This window comes from Protopterus annectens, chromosome 1.part2 (genome assembly GCF_019279795.1).
Source record: "Protopterus annectens isolate FY-2018-M chromosome 1.part2, PAN1.0, whole genome shotgun sequence".
Classification (NCBI taxonomy): Eukaryota; Metazoa; Chordata; order Ceratodontiformes; family Protopteridae; genus Protopterus; species Protopterus annectens.
In genome coordinates this window covers 136,819,058-136,842,437 of record NC_056727.1, presented here as the reverse complement: position 1 = coordinate 136,842,437, position 23,380 = coordinate 136,819,058, and the positions used below count along the sequence as shown (strand labels likewise).

At 42.9% G+C, this 23,380-nt stretch overlaps 1 protein-coding gene across 4 annotated transcripts in view; it reads right to left on the bottom strand.

The window, feature by feature from the left end:
• The window catches only part of CCDC88A (coiled-coil domain containing 88A), a 4,373,054-nt gene that overhangs the window by 1,274,952 nt on the left and 3,074,722 nt on the right, over positions 1-23,380 (bottom strand). For all 4 annotated transcript variants that reach the window (XM_044055294.1, XM_044055285.1, XM_044055303.1 and 1 more), the window contains exon 21: positions 11,376-11,519. In XM_044055294.1, coding sequence (XP_043911229.1) covers positions 11,376-11,519 — 144 coding nt within the window. The remainder of the gene's footprint in view (positions 1-11,375; positions 11,520-23,380) is intronic.

Here is a 23,380-nt window from a genome sequence, read left to right as displayed (position 1 = left end):
GGTTTAGGTTTACCTGATCTGAAGAGAAATTTTAGTGCTACACAGTTAAGGCTGATATACATAACACAAGCAGAAGGTTATAATTTAAAGTAGAAAGGGATGATCATGAAGCAAGGGGGAAGTTCAAGAAACAGGGAGAAAGAGGGGGGGGTTGTGGATACAGATCTTTAAGGAGAATAACAACCCCACAGAATATTACATTCATAAAGTAGCAGAAATTATTCTAAGAGCTAAGCCAATAAGAGAATGGAGAAAGGAGATTTTACCAATATGGCTAACTAAGTAGGGGTACAGAAAATAGGCAAGAGATGGCTAGAATATATTGTAAAAAACTGTCAAAGGAACCAAGATATTGAGAGCAAATAACTCAAGCAGGAAATGTAATAGAGGGGAATGAGGCCAAGTAGACATCTGGATTGCAGGGTAGGGACTTCCTTCCCTACCAGGGCTTGATCTCACAGTATACGCAAAGATAAAGGGATAGGGGAATTTTAAGTGAAAGACCAGCTCTGGTAAAGTTTTTACTTGAAATAAAGTTCTCATAAACCAATCCAAGAATAAAACTCCGTGTATACAGACCTCAGTACTTTAATAAACAACTATTGTTAAAACACAATTATGCAGACTTCTTCAGAATAATGAATGATGTGGTGCCAGTGATTTATATACCATTTGAAACAATTAATTAATCCATTAATTGCACAAGCATTTAAAATTTAAAGCTGTACACATTGTTTTCTATAATATATTCCCTTTATCTAATGCAATTTTAACAATCAATCCATGACTCCCTTAGGGACTTAAAATATTGATGACCAATCTGGTTAAAGTGCTTCAGTGCCTTTTGTATTATAATTAACATTTATTTTTATACACAATAGTTAAAAAATGCCTATATTGTTAAATAAAATAACCACATATATATATTATACATAAAATTATACATGAAATTACATTACTTAATATATTGTGTTATAACTTGTTAACTGATTGTTAGTTATGTTGTAAATAAATAAATAATTAATTAACTAGTGAAATACATAATTAAATAAATACAGAAGTGAATATTAAACATTATTGACTTGTAAAAATGTGTTGTATTCTAAAAAAGTATATTTATCTTTGTTAAAAACTATTGTTAAAAACTGTTGTTATATTTATGTTGTTAAAAAACTGTTTTAAAACAATTTGATATTTGTCACAAATAAACATACCATCTTGGATATTTCAAACAATTGTTATGTTGACCCCACTCAAAAAATCTCATAGTGTGTTTGTGGGTTAATGTTGACACTTGTAACTATAATTTCTGTTTGAAAATATATTAATATGATATATATTCAAACACAAACAATTGTTTATACATTATAGGCTTTTTCCACTAGAATAGCCTTAATGTTTGTGTATTCATTAAGCCCGGGGGGCATGTTTGCTTTTAACCTCAGCTGCCACCTAATTTCTTTCTGAAGCAAGTGATTTTTAATGTCGCCTCCCCTTGCATGTACATCAATCCAATTGTGGAATTAAAGTTGGAAAATGGCTTGAAAAGTAGAATTGCCTTTTGTAAGGGCAACTGTAGAAGCAAGATGTTGGTGTATTTAGCTATATGTTCTACATGTTCTGCTTTCTATGTGGGGAAGACCGAGAGGTCCCTCAGAGAAAGAATATATGAACATATTTATAACATCAACAAGAGAAAGGAGACTAGTGCCTTATTTAAACATTCTGTGGATTGTATAGGTTTTACTGATTTCAAGTTTGGGATTTTGGAACATGTTAAACCTGACCCAAGGGACATTAAAAATCACTTGCTTCAGAAAGAAATTAGGTGGCAGCTGAGGTTAAAGCAAACATGCCCCGGCTTAATGAATACACAAACATTAAGGCTATTCTAGTGGAAAAAGCCTATAATGTATAAACAATTGTTTGTGTTTGAATATATATCATATTAATATATTTTCAAACAGAAATTATAGTTACAAGTGTCAACATTAACCCACAAACACACTATGAAGTGGGGTCAACATAACAATTGTTTGAAATATCCAAGATGGTATGTTTATTTGTGACAAATATCAAATTGTTTTAAAACAGTTTTTTAACAACATAAATATAACAACAGTTTTTAACAATAGTTTTTAACAAAGATAAATATACTTTTTTAGAATACAACACATTTTTACAAGTCAATAATGTTTAATATTCACTTCTGTATTTATTTAATTATGTATTTCACTAGTTAATTAATTATTTATTTATTTACAACATAACTAACAATCAGTTAACAAGTTATAACACAATATATTAAGTAATGTAATTTCATGTATAATTTTATGTATAATATATATATGTGGTTATTTTATTTAACAATATAGGCATTTTTTAACTATTGTGTATAAAAATAAATGTTAATTATAATACAAAAGGCACTGAAGCACTTTAACCAGATTGGTCATCAATATTTTAAGTCCCTAAGGAGTCTGGATTGATTGTGAAAATTGCATTAGATAAAGGGAATATATTATAGAAAACAATGTGTACAGCTTTAAATTTTAAATGCTTGTGCAATTAATGGATTAATTAATTGTTTCAAATGGTATATAAATCACTGGCACCACATCATTCATTATTCTGAAGAAGTCTGCATTCGGCAGATGAAAGCGCTAGATCTGTAATTGTGTTTTAACAATAGTTGTTTATTAAAGTACTGAGGTCTGTATACACGGAGTTTTATTCTTGGAAAAGTTTTTACTTGGATGTAGAACAGAAACAGCTGTGAAAAGGGATAATTAGTAGGGAATATAAAATACTGCATGATAACTATAAGAATCAATTAGAGGAGGTTAGAAAAGATTGGGAAGAGAGACAGGAAACACAATTTACAAGAATGGGAAGACATATGTATGACTCCCAAGTATTCAACCAAGCCCAGAAGGTTTAGGGTCTTTGCTTAGAAGTGTTTCCATAGATATTTTATACCCAAAGCAGTCTTCAAATAAGTTTTCCTCAGGTAGACAGTTGAAGTTGTGATGGAGAAGAAAGAGGTATCTGGGAACATATGTTTTGGAAATGTAATGAGTTGGCGGATTTTAAAAGATTCCTTATAGAGTATTCTGTCAGAAATATTGGGTAAGTAAATGACTATAAGTAAGAAAATAAGAAGTTATGTACCTACCATAACGTTCCATGTTAGTTGTCTTCTTCTCGCCTTCTTTCTTGCTGGATGGGTTCGGATCTGATCCTCAGCTCCGACTCGGCCTTCTACTAAAGCTCAAGAGCTATTTACCGGCTCGAGGCTTCCCCATATCCCACAATGCTAGGCGACAGATACCCAGATCACGTTTGGCAGAGCTAACACCATGGAGACACCTGACCCCACTACAAGGTTTACCTACAGTGCTAAAAACAGAGGAGGACGTACCCTAGAAAAGAGTCAACCAGAGGAAGAAGGCCACCAAGGGGATTCTTCTCGGTCTGTCCAGGCTAGGGGGATGGAGGGTGGGACGCAAGAAAGAAGGCGAGAAGAAGACAACTAACATGGAACGTTATGGTAGATACATAACTTCTTAATGTTAAGTTGTCTATCTCGCCTTCATTCTTGCTGGATGGGACAGCGTCCCTAGCACCTTAGCCCTGGGTGGCTCATCGAAACAGACTCTTGAGCACAGTGGAACCAAAGTCAGCTCGACTCCTGGAGGCCATATCCAACTTGTAATGTGAAATGAAAGTATGAGGAGTGGCCCAAGTGGCTGCAGCACAAATAGATTCCATTGGAAGTCTTGCCTGAAAAGCTACAGACGTAGCTAATGCTCTGGTGGAATGAGCTTTTGGTTTTGTAGGGAGTTCTTTATGTCTCAGTTGGTAAATCAAAATAATAATAGAGGCCAACCACCTGGATAAGGTTACTTTAGAAACTGGCAGGCCCTGCTTGCCCTCAGCATAGCACAGGAAGAGTTTGTCCGATTTTCTAGTTTGCTTAGTCCTATCCAAATAAAAACGTAATTGCCTGTGAACATCTAAATAGTGCAACCTTTGTTCAGCTCTTTTCGAATGGTCAGGAAAAAAGACAGGAAGATCAACAGTCCGATTCAAATTTGCCTCGGAAGGTATTTTGGGTAAAAAAGAAGGATTAGTCCTGAGTGAAACTCTATCTTTGTGAAAAACAAGATAAGGAGGACGAATACAGAGGGCTTGAAGTTCCGACACTCTTCTAGCTGAGGTGATGGCTACTAAGAAGAGAGTCTTCCAGGAGAGTAATTTTAAGGAACAGGAAGCCGCAGGTTCAAAGGGAGGGAGAACCAATGAAGTTAATATCAGGTTCAAATCCCACGGAGGCAGGGGATCTTTAACCGGGGGCCTAAGTAAAATAGTCCCTTTAAGAAAGGCTTTGCAAAGTTTGTGGGACATGATGCTGGTCTCTGACAGGCCAGCGTGGAAATTACCGATAGCAGCCAACTGGACTCTAATGGTGGCAGATGAGGAACCTGCTCGAAAAAGTTCTGCCAAAAAATCTAGAACGTTATGGACAGGGGCTGTAAAGGGGGTCTATATTTCTAGCTTCTGCCCAGAAAGAGAAACGTTTCCACTTACTAGCATAAGTCTTTCTGGTAGTAGATTTGTGCGAAGAAAGGATGATTTCACGCACTGGCTGAGAAATATGTGGAAGCCTGGCTAAGGCTGGAAGTGGAGCAACCAAGCTGTGAGGTTGAGAGACTAAAGGGATTGGTGCAGCCCGCCTGACTGATGGACCAAGAGGTCTGGAACTGGGTCCAGATTCCAAGGCTGCTCCAGTAGGTGACGATGCAGGAATGGGAACCAAATTTGTCAAGGCCAGTAAGGGGCAATGAGGATCATCCTGGATCTCAATGCGGTCGCTTTCTGAATTAGTTTCGGAATTAAGGGAAAAGGTGGGAATGCATGCAGAAGACCCCGGGCCAATCGTGAACTAGAGCGTCTCTGGGGGAGTGGCCGGGGAGGGGGAAGAGAGTGAAGTAGTCGTCGTACTTGCTGTTGAGAGGGGTTGCGAAAAGATCGCAGCAAGGTTGACCCCATCTGCGGAAAATTTTGTCCGCTACTGACTGATTGAGAGACCACTCGTGAGGCATGAGAATAACTCTGCTTAGCCTGTCCGCTATGACATTGGACTTCCCGGGGATGTGTGCTGCTATCAGAAACCGTTGAGAGAAGATCGCCCACTGCCAGAGTCCGAGTGCTTCTCGACATAAGGGATAGGACCTGGTTCCACCCTGCTTGTTGATGTACCACACTACAGACATTCTCCGTTTGAATTGCAATAGTCCCGGTGGGTAGAGAGTCCTGAAGAGCTTGCAACGCTAAAAGTGCCACTCTCATCTCCAAGACATTTATGTGCAGGTGGTATTCTAGAGGTTGCCAAGTGCCCTGGACAGTCCTGCCCTGAAAATGCCCCCCCCCACCCGATCAGGAAGGCATCTGTTGTCACCGTGGCAACAGGAGAAGGAAGAACAAACAGCCTGCCTTGAAGTACTTGAGAGGAGACCATCCACCAAGAAAGGTGGAGTTTGCACGATTGGGTGATTACTATGTTGTGAGGCATCAGAAGCTGCTGAAATGACCATTGGGTAAAAAGCATCCATTGAAGGAAACGCATGTGAAAACGAGCCAGGGGAAGTAATGTGATTGCTGCTGCCATGAGACCCAAGGTTCTCAGTACAAATCTGGCCTGAATTCTCTTGCACTTTAGTAAGGTCTGGACAGGTCGGCGAATGTCTGATGCTCTTTCTAAGGGAAGTTTTGCCGACAGCTATTTTGTATTTAATCTTGCGCCTATAAAGGTTATAGATTGACAAGGCGACAAAGCAGACTTTTCGAAGTTTATAGATACCCCTAGCAAGTTTGGATGGTATAATCCCTGGCTCGCAGTAGTTGATGCCTGGTGGAAGCAGTTAGGAGCCAGTCATCTAGATATGGAAACACCTGGAATCCTCGCCGTCTCAGGTGAGCCGTAACCACTGCCATGCATTTGGTGAACACTCTGGGGGCTGTGGTGAGACCAAACGGCAGGGCTCTGAATTGATAGTGACTGGCTCCCAGCCAGAAGCGGAGAAACCTTCTGGAGCGCCTGTCCATTTTGATATGGTAGTACGCATCCTGAAGGTCTATGGAGCACATCCAATTGTCCTGACCCAAAAAGGGTAAAATGGACTGAAGTGTGACCATCCGGCACTTCTTTCTTTGAACAGATTTGTTTAACCTGCTGAGATCCAAAATGGGTCTCCAGTCCCCTGTCTTTTTTGGTACCAAAAAGAACTTGGAGTAAATCCCGGATCCTTGCTGGTCTGCTGGGACTGGCTGGATGGCCCTTTTTTTTTAGCAGTTTTGAAATTTCTAGTACTGCTTGTTCCCTTGTGGAACATCTGGAAGGGACCTGTTTGTGCAGGAGTGTGGACAAAGGGGATTTTGTAACCCTCGGATATGACAGACCGTACCCCATTTGTCTTGTGTAAGGAATTGCCAGGCTTCTGGGTACAGTGACAATCTTCCCCCGACTGCCTCCGAAGGTGGACAGTCAGGCAGCCCCTCAGGGGTGCTGAAAGGGTTTGTCAGAGAAAGATTCTCTGCTACCCTGATTTTGCGGACCCCCTTTGCCCCTCGGGCGGCGTCCATTATTGTTCCCTCCTCTGCCCCTGGAGGGAAACTCGCCACGTGTGTCAGGCACGACTCCCTGGGGTTTCCGAAACCACATTTTCCCATTCTTCTGACTCTTAGGGTATGGTCTAGAGGGAGCAGAAAAACGGACTCTCACGGCAGAGAGAGTCTTGTCTTCCTGCTCACACCTGGTAAGGGTATCCTTCACCTGTGGTCCAAAGCCAAACCATCGAAGGGGGTATTGGTGAAGGACGCCTTAAAGGGGTCAGCAAAGTTACATAACCGCATCCAGGCATGTCTTCTCAAAGCCTCGCCTGTACCTGCAGCCCTACTCGCCCCATCGGCTGCATAAGAAATGAGCCGCATGGAGGAGTTGACTATAGAGTTAAGGATCGCCAGCTGGGAGTTAATCTTTTCCTGAGACCCCACAGCTGATGGAGCCTGAAGGGCATCACCCAAGTTCCTTGAGAAGATCCCTTTGAAGGCGGGTGAAATGGCACAGATAATTCAGCGACCGCATGGAAAAGGTTGCTGAAGAAAACATCTGCTTCCCGTACCTGTCCATTGTCCTAGATTCTTTGTTAGGTGGATGGACAGGCACCGAAGGGTCAGCCAACTCCTCCTTAGTGGCTGCTGCCACCACCATGGCATCAACAGGGACACCCTTTTGTCAAACAGTTTGTCAGATGGGGCTGTAATGAATTTAGTGGGCCTGCGGGGAGTTGGTTCCACTGTGTCCGGGGCTGTCCACGCCTTCCGATCCACCACTTCCATGAGCGGGTCGAAAGGTGGAGACACCCAGGAGGTGGAAGGGTGAGAACCAAATGCGTCCAGGTACACTGACTCGTCCTCAGAAGGGTTAAGGGCAGTCCAGTTCCCCCTCTGCCTAAGGATCTCAAGGATGTCTGAAAAAGAGACATCCTCAGAGGGGGACCTTGGGGACCCTTCTGAATCCTCCAAGTCGGTGTCAGCCGTGACTGACTCGGGGGAGTCAACATGTTTCCTCTTACATTTCCTCTTCCTAGGGGGCTCCTCTGAATGATCATGGGAGGCCTCGGAAGAGGAAGATACACCCAATGGGGCAACCTGGAGCGTCTGTTCTCCACGCTTGGGGCCAGGAGGGTGGACAGAGACCGATGCAGGCACCATGGGGGGGGGAGGAGCCGAAGGGGCTGATCGCGGAGCCGACACAGGAATCAGCATGCTCCTCATGACCTCGAAGGAGCCCCTATCAGGCAGAGAAGAGGGTCCACGCTTCAAAGAGATGTGAACCCCTCCCGGCACCGAGAGGGATGGCTCCGAGGCTGATGTCAGGTCTGAGCTACCTGCGCAGAGGCCCACAGAGGGAGAATGGGGTCAGACAAGGGTCCGATGCCACTCGTCTCCTCGGAGCAGACGAGGGAATCTCGGCGCCCGTATCCCTCCAAGGACGGAAACAGTGAAGAGATCGGAGCCGACGAGGGAGCCGAAAGGTGTGGTATCAGCTCCGACGATTCGAGCCCCAACGAGCTCCGGCTCCGAACACAGTGGAAGAGTCGGAGGAGGAACTGTTGAAGACACAGGGATAGCCACAGTCTGTTGAGAAGGGCTGGTCAAAATTTTGGCCAGTGCCTGCGACTTTAGGAGCCTACTGATCACCCTCTCCAAGTCATGATCGGATAGCCTGGAGGACCGAGAGGAGTGGGACCTATGGCTCCGCTCCGATTGAAGCAATGGAGATCCCGGAGCCGAACGAACGGTCTCTAAAGAGGGGGACCTCGAACGTTTTCGGCTCAGAGAAGGCTCTGACACCAAGGTCGGAGCCGACTGAGGTCTCGAAGTGTCGGTTCCAGCCGGAACAGACGAGGAGGCAGGAGCTCTGCTCGGCGACGGCTCCGAACAGAGAGCAGACGGTTTGGCGGGCTTTAAGGATTTACCAGACGGAGGCTTAGCCGGGGATCCTTCTGGCTTAAGTAAGCCCCTCAAAATGAGCTTGTTCCTACGCTCCTGCAGGACTCTCGGACTGAAGGCGTGGCAGACCGAACAAGAGTCCTGCAGGTGTAGGGGGCCCAAACAATACAAAAGAGCTTTTATGGTGCTTTGGTAGTTTATTATTAAACTACTATTTCAGCAGTTCACCAGTTGCTGGCGTTTTTCTTTTGTGTTAATTATTCTCATAGCCGTGCAACTCCTTACGTGCAGGAAATTTCATTGGAGGGCCCAAACAATAAACCAAGAAGTGCGACCGTCTGTCAGAGAATCTTCTGACAGCATGAGTCACACTTCTTGAAACCTGAGACTTTGGTATCTTTAGACATATTAAAAACAAAAAGATACCAAAGGAAACAGGTAACTAGTGCTTAAAACAAGGCACACACACACAAGCACTAGGTAAAACTAACAGTACTAATAATAACTATAACAATATTAACAATAACCACACAACTAATACTAACAAATATACATAATACGAGAACAAACTATAAAAGTTGCTAAGAAGGCCTAACACTACCCCAAAGAGCTGGGGGGGGGGGGACTCTATAACAACAAAAAAAGGGAATTTCTAACTGGGATCTCAAGGGGTACACAATATAATTAAACTAAGGGAGCTTATCAAAAATCTAGAGAAAATTAACAGTAAAATTCACAAGAAAAGATTTATACGACCTGGAGCTGGTAAAATTGCAACCTCGTAGCTGAAGCGGCAAACGAGATCTGGGTATCTGTCGCCTAGCATTGTGGGATATGGGGAAGCCTCGAGCCGGTAAATAGCTCTCGAGCTTTAGTAGAAGGCAGAGTCAGAGCCGAGGATCGGCTCCGAACCCATCCAGCAAGAATGAAGGCGAGATAGACAACTTAACATTCATGATTCTTAGCTGGATACAGGATCTGAATTGCCTAGAGACAGTAAGGCCTTATTAAATTTAATTCTGTTGGCTGCCAAAAAGCAATTACTAGAAAACAGAAATCAAAGTCTACACTAACTGTATTGGAGGTACTGAATATTATAAAAGAGATAAAAGAACTAGATAAATGATCTTTAGAAAATGAAAGGAGCAAATTGCATAGAAATAAATGGTAACTGTAGGAACAATACATGCATAATAATGTTCAAGAGGAGGAGGGGTGAGGTTTAAGGGTAAGGCAGGAATTCAGTAAATTTTTTGTAATGTTGGACTGATGATAGCAGCAGAGAAAATATATGAAATGTATATTGTATTTAAATGGAAAATGTTAAAATGGTTTGTTTGCTTTTCTGTTAATGCATGCTTGTCTATGTCTTAAGTGATAATTTAATAAAGGTGTTTAAAAACTTGGGTCTACTTCACGACTGAAATTTAATTTGACTGAATTTCATTTGACCGAGACCATAATACCGAATTTTCAAAATACTGAAAACTCTGACTGAATCTCGTTATACTGAATTGTAAGCAATGGACATGATGTGTTTCCCTTCTCCTGTGACTTGCTTGTGATAAAAATAATTACTGTAACTTATAATGCTGATTATCAGAATATCAATAGTCATGTAGAAAATAGTGTTGTAGTGTTTCTAAATGTGGGTATGCCTGTTTACATTTTTATGGGAAGTATTCTCAAATAATATGGCAGATGTTTTGTGCGTTCCCAGCAGTAGTGGCAGTGTGTAGACTACTGTAATGTAAGTAAAAGGTATATACCCTTTTCCCCACTGTAGTGCGTTCCTGGAGTTAGTATTAGGGTTACCACCTTTTCAAATGCCCAAAGTGGGACATTTTATTTAAAAATGTGAGATTCTGCAGGACAAAACATACTCCCGGCTAGTGCAAAGGACAGAACTTCACTTTTTTGCCAAAATAAAAGCTTATTTTTGTAGCATTTGAGTGCTTATGCTATTTCACATAATATTTATGTGTTTCATATACAAAATAACTGTTTTATGCAGCTATTAAAGAAAATTTAAGAAATATGTTTTGTCATAAAATTTCAGGACATTTGACATTTTTTTAGCTTTTTTCGCAGGACACAACTGCCCAAAGAGGGACAGGTGTGGTAACCCTAGTTAGTATATATAGTTGGGGGGGGGAGGCACATCTCCCCAGATTGGGGGGTGTAGTCTCCCACATAGTTTGGTTTTACATTGCCCGGTTTCTGTTAAGAGGGTATGTAAGCAGTTTTTAAGTACTGGAAAGAGACAGTCACTGGTGTTGTTAAGTGTGCATGTCTATGGTTTACAAGTTAGTATTTTGAAATGCAGCATTTTAAGGTTTCAGTATTACGAGTTTCAGTGTTTTGAAAATTAGGTATTTTGATCTCAGTCAAATGAAAGTCAGTCAAATTAAATTTCAGTCATGTGAAGTAGATCCAAAAATTACCTTGAACATGCCTCTGTACCTTCCTCACTCTAATGCTGGGACAAGCACATTCAAATGAAGGAACTATTCTAGAATTCTAGATGAGAAGTGTTTCAAATGAAAGATAATTATCCAAGAATGAGGGATCAAGCAAGTATGATGAAAGATTTTATTGTTCAAGTTTTCTGGATCTGTTCATAAATATCAGACAGACAGCTGCTCAGACAGCAGTCATAAATAAACTATCAGCTTGCTCAGCAAATTCAAAACTGTTAATAAACATACTAAATTTGGGGTGTTCCAGATCATATCTTGGTGTGAAGACTAACCACCAAACTGCTGCTTTAAATACACTGCCTGTACGTTTTGATTTTACTGTTTTACTGTAAGAAAGGATACGTTACCTGTGTACTCCTGTTGTGCTTCTGCACTTACCTTTCATTTTCTTCACAAAGTTTCTGATGGTCTGAAGCCAGGGTTTCGTTGTTCTTGCTTTCTTGTAACATCCTCGCTTGTTCTGCCTTTAGTACATTCTCCAGGTCTTCTAACTTGTCCTTCTGCTGTATCAGCCTATTATACCTGTATTTACATGCAAGAAGCACATATAATGGCATGGATAATACTTGCAAAGCAAATGACACTATTAATGCTATAAAGAACAGGTCTCATTTAAACTCCATAGATTTTCAAACTACAAGAAAACATAAAAAACATTTTTTAATTCAGAAATAATCAAAACAAAATAAATGTTTCAGTTTTCCTTGACTATTCATAAAGCCTGTGCATGCATACACTTTGTTGGCATTAAAATGCCTATTAAGGTAAAACAAATCTCTGAAGATTAGAGGTTTTACATTTTAGTTTAATTATCAAATCAGAGCTTCAAAAAGGAAAATAACTGGTCAAAGCTGAACAGTGACTTGCACTGATGACTGTCTTGCAGCAGTATGTTATGGGGGAATGAGGCTGACTGAGAAGTATCTTGAGGTAGTATACAACATACTATTCTGCAAAATTCTGAGGCGTATAGTCTACTCAGCTAAAGAGCTGTATGACTTTCATACATGCATTGTTTCTTCAGGTGTTTCCTGCTTGATGCTAGACACAGCCACGGTGTTTTCTCTGTTTCTTAACAAGGCAATCTGCAATACATAGAGCCAATCTATGCAGTGTTTATGTGGACTGCAAAACTAAAAAAGAAGTTATGCACTCACCATAATGTTCTATCTGTGTTGGTCATTTTCATTCTTCCTCAGCAGTTGGAAAAGTTGTTCCAGATCCAATCCTTGGCTCAAACTTGGATGTTACATTAGCTTGTATCCAGCAAGAAACTCTCGAGCACCTTCCTTTTCCATAATGCACCAACCCCTACAATATCTCAGACCTTGTTTGCTGGTTAACATAAAATAAGAAATATTAATATAATATTCTTGACAGAAGAAGCCATAACTGGAGCACAACATAAGGGACAGTGAAGGCCTTATAGGTTCTCTATCTTCCTGAAATCCACTGTGAAAAGGTTGGTGGTTAGTGGGAGGGGAGTTGAGGAAGAATGAAATTGGACAAGACAACACAGATAGAAAGTTATCGTGAGTACATAACTTCTTTATCTGATGTAAATTTTCAGTCATTCCTCAACAGCTGGGACAGAGTTCCCCAGCTACCTAAAATCCCGGGTGGGCTCTAAGGAAGGATATTTCTGAACAGTTGAGCCAAAGGCTGCTCTTCCCCTCAAGACCAAATCCAGTTTGTAATGACTAATAAAGGTATGAGGATTGGCCCAAGTTGCAGCCACACATACATCATCCATGGAAGCCCTAGACAGAAACACTAAAAAGTAGCCACAGATGTAGTTGAATAGGCTCTTAAATGCTTTGGTAAGGTGAGAGACAACTTGTATACAAATCGTCAGCCATCTGGCTAAAGTTACCTTTGCAAATGATTTACCTAATTTAGAATCTGCAAAGGAGACAACGGATCTGTCTTTCAAAGTTTTTTTGTTCTATGCAAGTAAAAACTGTCTGTGAATAACATCCATTAAGTATAGTATATATTCACCTTTGTTCGCAAATTTAGGAAAGAAAACTGGCAGATTAATGGACTGGTTGATGTTAGATTCTGACACCACCTTAGGAAGGAAAGGAGGATTGGTTCGTAATTTTACTATGTCCCTGTGAAAAATCAAGTAGGTAGGTTTAGAAAACAATGCTTGAAGCTCTGAAATCCTTCTAGCAGAGGTAATGGCCACTAGAAAGATAGTCTTCCAGGTCAGAAACTTTAGATCACACTTTGCTGCTAGTTCAAAGGGAGAATATATCAAGGCCTGTAGTACTAAATTTAAGTCCCATGGAGGAGTTGGATCCTTATATGGAGGCCTCAAGACAGGTACTTCTCAAGAAGGCCTTATAAAGTTTAGATGAAGCCAGGGTGCAGTTCTCAAAACCAATGTGAAAGTTAGAGATGACTGTTAATTCAACTCTACAAATGTTAAATGGATAGCTCCTTTGTTGAAAACTGCAGCCAAAAATTCAAGGACACTTTGTACAGGGGCTGAAAAGGGGGTCAATATATTTCTGAAGCGCCCAAAAACAAATCTCTTCCATTTACTTCTGTAAAGTTTTCTTGTATAAGCTTTATGGGAAGATAAAAAGTATCTGACGACAGGGGACAATAGCATAAGTTGCCTGGCTATTAAAGGAAGTGGAGAAACTACACTATTTATTTATTTGCAGTTGGTTTACCAGGATAGTCCATTGGGCCAAGATGAACCCGTTTTCAATGGAGTCCTGGGGAGAAAAGCTCCAGAAACAGGGTTACATATTTTTTAGATATGTATTACAATATTTACAAAATTATACTGTCAGAGCAACACTATCAGCTTTAACTTTGAGATATCCGGGTGAATCGTGCCTGTTGGGTGAGACTGGAGGTCTGCTGGAAGTGGATCTAGAATCCAAGGCGGGTAAATCACATGAGGACAAAGAAAGAGGAAGCAAATCTGTTGAGGCCAGTAAGGTGCAAGGAGAATTACTTTATTCTTCAACTAGAAAGATTTCTGTAGAAATGTGAGGATCAAGGGAGAATTTATAAAAGGAAAGATCAAATATTCAACAGAAAATAAAAAAGGATGAAATAACTTATTTCTGTGCTTAAACTCTCAAGAGCTCAAGGCGACTACGCCCAAATGCAAAAGCAGCAAATGAGATCTTAGGTATGTTAAGGGTTTGTGCATTATGGATAAGGGAGGAGCTTGACAGCTTTTTGGTGGCCACAAGCTAAAATAATGGCCGAATCAGATTAGAGGATCACATCTGAACCAACTGTTGAGTAATGAATGAAAACTGACATCAGTTCCTACATTAAAATTATTAAATACTTCTTATCAATTACATTTACTTGCAATGGTTTATAATTTCAGAAACAGGTGATTTTTAATGGTAATGTGAACTATGTGGGAAAAATTACCTGGAAATAATTTTCATTACAACTTGCTTTTAGCCTTACGAATATGTGGGTTCTTTTCAATTCTCCTTGCAACCTGAAGAACATTTTGTTTTATCAGCTGTCATGGCGCAGTGAATTAAAAGTAATCATATACAGTCACAACTCTGGTCAAATGCAAGAAAAATTTTTTAAAAAGTTATGTACTCACCATAACGTTCCATCAGAGTTGTTGCTTTTCATTTGTCTTCAACCTGTGGGAATACAGATCTGGTATGGATCTGACCTGGCCGCATTTTCCAGCATCAGATATGAGCTCCAAGCTCCTTCCCTACCCATAATCCCCCTGTCTCCCTCCTCTCCTCAGACTGAGTTTGCTGCCGACAGTAGCTTCCGGACCAAAGTGCCTAACACTCTGGCAGCAGAACCCTGAAGCACATAAGGAAGACAAAGGCTTACTAGAGTAGGGGCTATGCCTCTTCCATCCGGTCTACCACACAGCCCACATAAGGCGAGGGGGGGGGGGATGGTTGAAGACAAATGAAAAGCAACAACTCACATGGAATGTTATGGTGAGTACATAACTATCTGAAAAAGTATTCATTTGGAACTTCAACCTGTGGGACAGAGCCCCAGCTACCAAAAGACCCTGGGAGGTCCTCATGGAAGGATATTCCACAGCACAGCGGAGCCAAAGTATGCCCTGCCTCCAGACAGGAGATCCAACTTATAATGCAAAATAAAAGTGTGCAATGATGCCCAAGTAGCTGCAGAGCAAATGTCATCCAAAGAAACCCTAGACCAAAAGGCCTCTGAAGTAGTCACAGACCTGGTAGAATGCGCCTTTACCAGACCTGGTGGAGATAATCCTTAGTCTGTATAGGCCAGAGTTATGCATTGAGAGATCCAACGAGCAATAGTTACCTTGGACACAGGTTTCCCTAAGAAAGGCTTAGAAAAGGAAACAAACAGCTGATTGGACTTATAAAAGACATTTGTTCTATGCAAATATACATGCAATTGCCAATGAACATCAAGCAAATGCAATTTATACTCTCCCTTGTTCTAGAAGTTCGAAAAGAAAACAGGAAGATTGATGACTTGGCTAAAGTTAGATTTTGAAGCCACTTTTGGAAGAAAGGACGGGTTCATCCATAAGGAAACCCTGTCTTTATGAAATACCATATAAGGGGACTTGACAGATAAGGCCTGAATCACCGATACTCTCTTAGATGAGGTAAATAGCAACCAGAAAAGCTGTCTTCCAAGACAAGAATTGTAAATCTACTGTAGCTGCTGGTTCAAAAGTGGAAGACACCAAGAATTTAGGACTAGAGTAAGATCCAAAGGGGGTGCAAGGGTCCTTGACTGGAGGCCTAAATAAAAAGGTACCTTTCAAAAAGGCTTTACAAAGCTTGGAGAAAGCTAGGGAAGCCGAATTGTCTACTATATGAAAATTGGAGATAGCTGCCAGCTGAGCCTTTACCGTAGAAAAACTGGCACCCTGATGAAACATATCTGCCAGAAACTCCAAAATGGTGGGGACTGGAGCAACGAAAGGGTCCAAATCATGCTGAGACACCCATATCGAGAAACGTTTCCACTTACTGGAATAAACCTTTGTGGTGGAAGATTTGTGAGCTGCTACTAAAATCTTCTTAACCGGAGAAGAAAGCCCGAGAGTCCTAGCTATCACTTGAAATGGAGCAGCCAAGCCATAAGCTTCAGACTGACCAGATCTGGGTGTGGGGATCCCTGAGGAATGTGAGATCAGATCCGGAACTGGATCTAATGTCCAAGGAGGACACCACACTGCATGAGGCCACAGAGAGGAGAACCAAACTTGGCGAGGCCAGAATGGGGCACTGAGGATCACTAAGCTCCCCAGCCGGTGAGCTTTCTGTATGAATTTCAGGATTAAAGGAAGTGGAGGATAAGCATACAGAAGACCGGAGGGCCAAGCAAGAATTAGAGGGTCTCTGGGGGACTCCCCTAGAGAAAGATTCAGAGCAAAAAACTTGCTGCACTTTGCGATGAAAGGAAAAGTGAAGGGCTCGTAGCAAGGCCAACCCCACTTTTGAAAGATCTGTTCCTCTACAGAAGGATTCAGAGACCACTCGTAAGGCATCAGAATAAATCTGCTGAGCCTGTCCACCAAAATGCTGGACCTCCTCGGAATGTGCGATGCCACCAGAAAATGGCCAGTGGAGATCGCCCATTCCCACAATCTCATGGCTTCACAACAAAGGGGATAAGACCTGGTTCCCCCGTTTGTTGATGTGCCAGACTACAGACATGTTGTCTGTCTGGATGGCAACCATCCCTTGGGGAAGATGGGCACGAAGAGCTTGCAATGCCAAGAGCACCGCCTTCATCTCCAGGATGCTGATATGCAGATGGTTCTCCAGGGCAGACCACACAACATGGACTGTCCTTCCCATTCAAAGTCCCCCACCCCACCTGCGTAGGGAGGCATCTGTGGTCACAGTGGTAATCAGGGCAGGAAGGATAAATGGCTGACTCAGAAGGAGGTTCGGGGATTGAAGCCACCAGAGAAGCGGATCCTGGCAGGCCCAAGACAAACAAACTGGATGAGACAATGGCACATCTAGCAGGGACAACTGGACTGCTAGGCTCCATTGGAGAACCCTTGTATGCAGACGAGATATAGGGATCAGGTTGATCGTGGCTGCCATGGACCCCAACGCCGAAGAACTGACTCCGCAGGGGGATACTGTATCCGAACAATATACAATACATGATGTCTGAGGGACTTGAGTCTTTCTGGAGTTAGAAAAGTACAGTTGTGTACACCTACCATAAATGTAGATGTTCGAGTGTCTTCACTGTTGCAGTCATAACTGTAGGGTGCTCCTGCCGGCAGGCAGCCCGAGGTCGGCCAGAATCCCAAAGTCTGGGTCCGGCGTCGGCTGTACAAGCTAGTACCCTGACGTCAGTACGCTTTGGTACATAGCCCTCAGCCGACGCCATCTTCTCCAGCCTTTCTTGCCCTAGATGTCAGAAGTCCCCAATAAAACAAAAATGAATTCAAGGAAACACAAATACACCACAAAAAAGGAAAAGGTAGAAAAAAGAGGGGATAGGAGGGAGGGAAATCCCAACTGCAACAGTGGAGACACTCTAACATCTACATTTATGGTAGGTGTACACAACTGTACTATGTTCTTCGTGTTTCACTGTTGCAGTCATAACTGTAGGGTGGAATCCCAAAGCAGTGTAAAAGGGGAGGAGGCTTTAGATAGAAGAAGGGGAGGCAAGAATACCCTGCAAAACAGCAGAGGCAAAGCCTGCCCTGGTCTTAGAAAACAGAGGGAGATTGTAGTGCTTGGAAAAAGTATGCACAGAACTCCAAGTGGCAGCTTCCAAGATATCCTTGGTAGGGACTCCTCTGAGGAAAGCTGTAGAAGTGGCAGCTGCTCTAGTAGAATGACTTCTAATGGTACCTGGAAACTGTTTCCCATGATGAGTGTAACAAAATCTGATTCCATAAGCAATCCATTTGGAAATAGTTTGTTTAGAAACAGGCTTTCCAAGAGAACTGGAGGCAAAAGAAACAAACAATTGATTAGACTGTCTGAACTCTTTAGTCTTGTCCAGGTAAAATCGTAATTGTCTGTGCACATCTAATGAATGCAAAATCCTTTCCCCTTTATTTTGAGGATTTGGAAAGAAAGTAGGAAGGTGAATTGTCTGATTTAAAGCCACTTTCGAAATCACCTTAGGCATGAAAGTAGGATTGGTCCTCAAGGATACTCTGTCCTGATGGAAAATAAGGTATGGTTCCACAGCCATGAGAGCTTGCAACTCTGAGACCCTTCTGGCAGAGGTCAATGCTAATAAAAGGACAGTCTTCCAAGATAAAAACTTAATATCTGAAGATGCAGCAGGCTCAAAAGGAGGCAAAGTAAGTTTTTCTAAAACATAATTAAGATCCCAGGCAGGGACAGGAGGGGTCCTGGGAGGCCGCAAATTTTAGCCCCTCTCAAGAATTGCTTCACCAAAGGATGAGAAAAACAGGAGGATCAGAACTGAAATGAGCAGAAATAGCAGAAGCATGAATCTTAATGGAAGAAAAGGAAAGTCCTTTAGATAAAAGTTCCAAAAGGTAAAGCAAAATAGAAGAGAGATCAGGAACCAGAGGATCCGAGCCTCGGTCCTGCATCCAAATACAAAACCTCTTCCATTTAGAGGCATAGGATTTCCTAGTGCTAGGCCATCTAGCTTCCAGAAGAACATCCAAAACTTGTTTGGGAAGACTAGAGGAAATCAAATTCCTTTGAAGAGCCAAGCTGCCAGGCAAAGGGTCTTGAGATTGGAATGTAGTAACTGACCCTGATGCTGGGACAGAAGTGAAGGGTTCAGAGGGAGAATCCAAGGAGGCCCCAAGAACAGGTGTTTTAAAGTTGGATACCAAAACTGTCGAGGCCAATTTGGAGCAATCAAGATGAGGAACTTGGGCTTGTCCTGTTTTATCTTCAGTAATACCCGAGGTAGTAGAGGAAGAGGAGGAAGGCATATCCTGAAAGGCTTCTCCAGCTGAAGGACAGGGCATCCACTCTCCAAGCTGTTTTGTGGAAGGACCTGGTGCAAAAGCGAGGCAGCTGATGATTGAGATGGGATGCAAACAGATCTATCTGGGGACATCCCCAAACTGCAGTAATCCTGTTGAATAAGTTGGTGTCTAGCATCCATTCGTGAGGATCTGAAATGTTTCTGCTCAGGCTGTCTGCTAAGAGATTCTGTTCCCCTGGAATGAATTGAGCCTGGAGATGTAGATTCAAATTTAGAGCTGTGTCCCATAAAGCCATAGCTAGTCTGCAAAGGGAGTGCGAATGAGAACCCCCCTGCTTGTTGATGTACCACATGACCGTGGTGTTGTCTGTGCGAATTAGCAGAGGCCCTGGTTGCAAAAGGTTCTTGAAGGCTAGAAGGGCATTTTGAACTGCCAACATTTCCTTCAGATTGATGTGCTAGTGAAGATGGTCCTTTGTCCAGGTTCCCTGCTGGCCATTGTCTAGAAAGTGTGCTCCCCAAGCATAATCCGAGGCGTCCGTGGTTAGGATTTGAGTAGGTTGAGGTAGACGAAAAGGCTTTCCTTCATTTAAAGTGCATACCCTGGACCACCAGAGGAACTCCCTCTGAAGGCAGGGGATCAGAGGAATCAGAATACCCAGATCGTGGTAATGCTGTGACCATACACTTTTCAGATACCATTGAAGCTTTCTCATATGAAGCCTTGCGTTTGGAATCAACAGAATGCAGGAAGCCATGTAGCCCAGAGCCTGCAGGAATTTCCTTGCAGTGAGCTGAGATAGAGTTGCCAAGGTGCTGAAAGTAGAAGCCAGCTGAGTTTGTTTTTCTGGAGTGAGGAAGGCCCTTTGTAAGGTTGTATTTAAGAGGGCTCCCAAGAATACCATTTGTTGAGAAGGGATCAAATGTGACTTTTTTGTGTTCACTGAGAATCCCAGTAGGAGGAGAAGACGTTGAACAAAGTTCAGATGTTGAAGTAGAAGATCTTTGCTGTCTGCCTGAATAAGGCAGTCGTCCAAATAGGGGTAAATCTGGATCCCTGAAGTCTGCAGTAAGCCACTACTGGTGCCAGGCACTTGGTAAAGACTCTGGGCAGTAGATAAACCAAAGGGCAGTACAGAGAATTGAAAGTGCCTCGAACCTGCCTTGAACCTGAGGAATTTCCTGCGTTCCTGCCTGATGGGAATGTGTAAGTAGGCTTCCTTTAAGTCCAATGTCACCATCCAGGCGTCCTGAGAGAGCATTGGAATTAGTTGCTGCAGAGTAAGCATCTTGAATTTTGAAATTTCCAAAAGGTGCTTAACACAGCAAGGTCCAGAATAGGTCTCCATGAGTTTTGTTTTCCTGGACCCAGACACAGTCTTGCCCAACAACCTTTTCCCATCTCCGAGAGTGGAACAGGCTCTATGGCTCTCATGGCCAGAAGAGCATCCACTTGATTTAAGGCCTCTGACCATTGATGTTTTGGCAGATCTGGCCAACCGTGAGCCCTTGGCAAAGTGTGAAAGTGGAATTTGTAACCCTTTAAAATCACGTCCAATACCCATCTGTCCTGGGTAATATGAGTCCAATTTCTGTAAAAAGAGACAGTTTTCCTCCGAGAGGGCATCCAGGTGAAGGGGTCCTGTAGCCCAACCGAGAGTCATTGAGTTTGCTTTCTTTGAGATTGGGATCTGTCTTCTCCCCTTCTAGGTGAAGAAGCAGTCCATTGTCTAGATCTGTAAGAGGCCTGACCTTGACCACGACCTCTGGAGCATCTATATCTTCCCCTTTGAGGCCTGTCAGACGTGGGAAAGGACCATTTTTAGAGGGCCAATTCCTGGAAAATCTAGGAGGCTGAACTTGCAAGAAATCTTTTACAGTCTGCATAGACTTTGCCTTTTCTTCCATCTTTTTAATAACTTCCTCAGCCTTGGATCCAAAAAGAACATCATGTTGAACAGGGGCATCTAATAACTTAGCCTTAACCTGTTCAGGTAAACTTTGTTCACGAAGCCAGGCATGTCTCTTGATAACAGTACCAGAGGCTGCAGCCCTGCAAGAAGCATCCAAAGCATCAAAACCACAATGTAAACTATGTTTGTTCACTTGTTCAGTAGCATGCAAGACATCCTGAAGTTCCTTATCCTCTGCACATGCAGGAAGGGAAGCAAGCTTTTGCTTTAAAACAGACAAAAGAAATTGCTGATACTTAAACATATGAAACTGGCAATTTAAAGCCCTTACAGACAGGGTAGCAGAAGTATATACCTTTTTTCCCCACCTGTCTAAAGCACGAGAATCCTTCTCAGAGGGAATAGGATTTTTAGAAGTAGCAACCTTAGCAGCCTTAGAGCCCTGAGAAATAGTTTCAGGATCAGCAGAAGGGTTTTTAAATAAGAATAAATGAGAGTCAGGAACCCTACAAAATCTATCAGGCTTAGAAGGAGCAGGAGGCATGGAATCAGGATTCAAATTAGCCTCAGAAAAAGCATCATCTACAATGTCCAAAACAGGAGGGATAGCTAAAGGCCTATGCTGAGGAAGAAGAAGAAATTCCCCAAGCCTCTTCTTGGAAGCAGAATACTCCTGTCCTTCCCAATGAAAATGTTCCCTCATCTCATGCAAGGCTTCCCCAAAAGAGAAATCCTCAGGCGGAGAGGCCGAGGGTAAAGAGTCCTCAGCATCCGAATCCTCATAAGGAGGAAAGGAATAGTCCTGATCTGAGGAAGAAACAGAAGATACAGAAGCCTGGTCAGAGGAATCCAGAGTAACATCCTGTCGAGGCCTTTTCTCAGGAGGGTGAGAACCCTAATCATTGTAAGCAAATCTTCAGCCATCTTTAATAATTGCTTCTGTGTCCTGGGAGTAGATTCAGAAGCAGCTTGAGCAGGAACTTTAGACTTAACAGGAGTCTTTGTCTTTGCCTTTGAAATAGTGATGTGAGTAGGCCTGAAAACCCCCTCAGAAGCCGGTACCTGCACAGTGGTTCCGGACCCATCTGAAGGAGCGACGTCCGAAGGTCCTGCAGCAGTTAAAATAGTGGGCCTTGATGGCTCCCCATGGGAGTCCGTATCGCCATCGGTTCAGACGTGGCGGACCACACGGCCTGCAAAACCGCCTCACTGCCGACAGCCGAACCGGACGCTGGCTCCAGCTGCAACGAGTCCTGTTTGGACCTCGGAGGCCTGTCTTTGTCTTTGCGCTTCTTTTGAATTCCGGTAGTGTCCGGCGACATTCTATAATTGAAGGGTCTGCCAAAATAATTTAAAGCGGAATCGTAGCTGCGCTTGATAGTACGAGAGTTGAACCTGGCACAGAACCGACAACAAGAAACGTCGTGGTCAGGGCCTAAGCAAGGTAGACAGTAAGAGTGGAAATCTTTATGAGGTATTTGTTTCCCACGTTATACAATTATTAACTTTTCTGACATCGGTGGAACAAGAAAAGATTCCCCAACGGGTACTTAGCTTTGAGAAGAGAAGTAAGAACTTCGGACCGACAACAACAAAATACGCTGTTCGAAAATCGCCAACCAACGACTTGCGAGCTGCTTTCCACCGCACGGCAAGAAAGACTGGAGAAGATGGCGTTGGCTGAGGGCTATGTACCAAAGCGTACTGACGTCAGGGTACTAGCTTGTACAGCCGACGCCGGACCCAGACTTTGGGATTCTGGCCGACCTCGGGCTGCCTGCCGGCAGGAGCACCCTACAGTTATGACTGCAACAGTGAAACACGAAGAACATCATCTTGCTCTGAGTGGTATCTAACTGAGCCCCAATGAAATCTAGGAAATGAACTGGATCTAATAGGGACTTGTTGAGATGGATGTAACCACCATGATGGCTATTAAATTGTGATGGTTTTACTTTTCAAAATGTCTGATTAAGTGCCTTAGAAGGCACGAAAGCGCTAACCTACCCATTAATAAATAGTTTGGATTGAACAACTGCCTTGTTTGCTGCCTTTCTGCCTGGATACTAGACGTGTTGAGATTTATGGTTATGCCCAGATGGTGTGCAATCTGGAGAAGGAGATCCCTGGCTTGAAAAAGGCAATGCTTGGAGGGAGCAGAAAGGAGCCAATTGTCCAGGCAGGGGAAGATGCAGCCGCAGGTGAGCAGCCACCACTTCCATCACTATGGTGAACACCCTGGGGACGGTGGTGAGACCAAAGGGTAGCACTCTGAACTGGTAATGACTTGTCCCCAGCAGGAAGCAGAGGAACCTCCGAGAGCGTCTGTCTATTTGATGTGGTAATACATGTCCTGGAGGTCCACCAAGCACATTCAGTCATTTCTCTGCAAGAAGGGCAGAATGAATTGGTGAGTGACCACCTGGAATTTCGTCTTGGCAACTGACAGGTTTAGGGTTGAAAGCTCCAGAATGGGTTTTAAGTCGGCCGTCTTCTTTGGCACTAAAAAGAACCAAGAATAGATGCTTGATTCAAACTGATCTGGGGGACGGG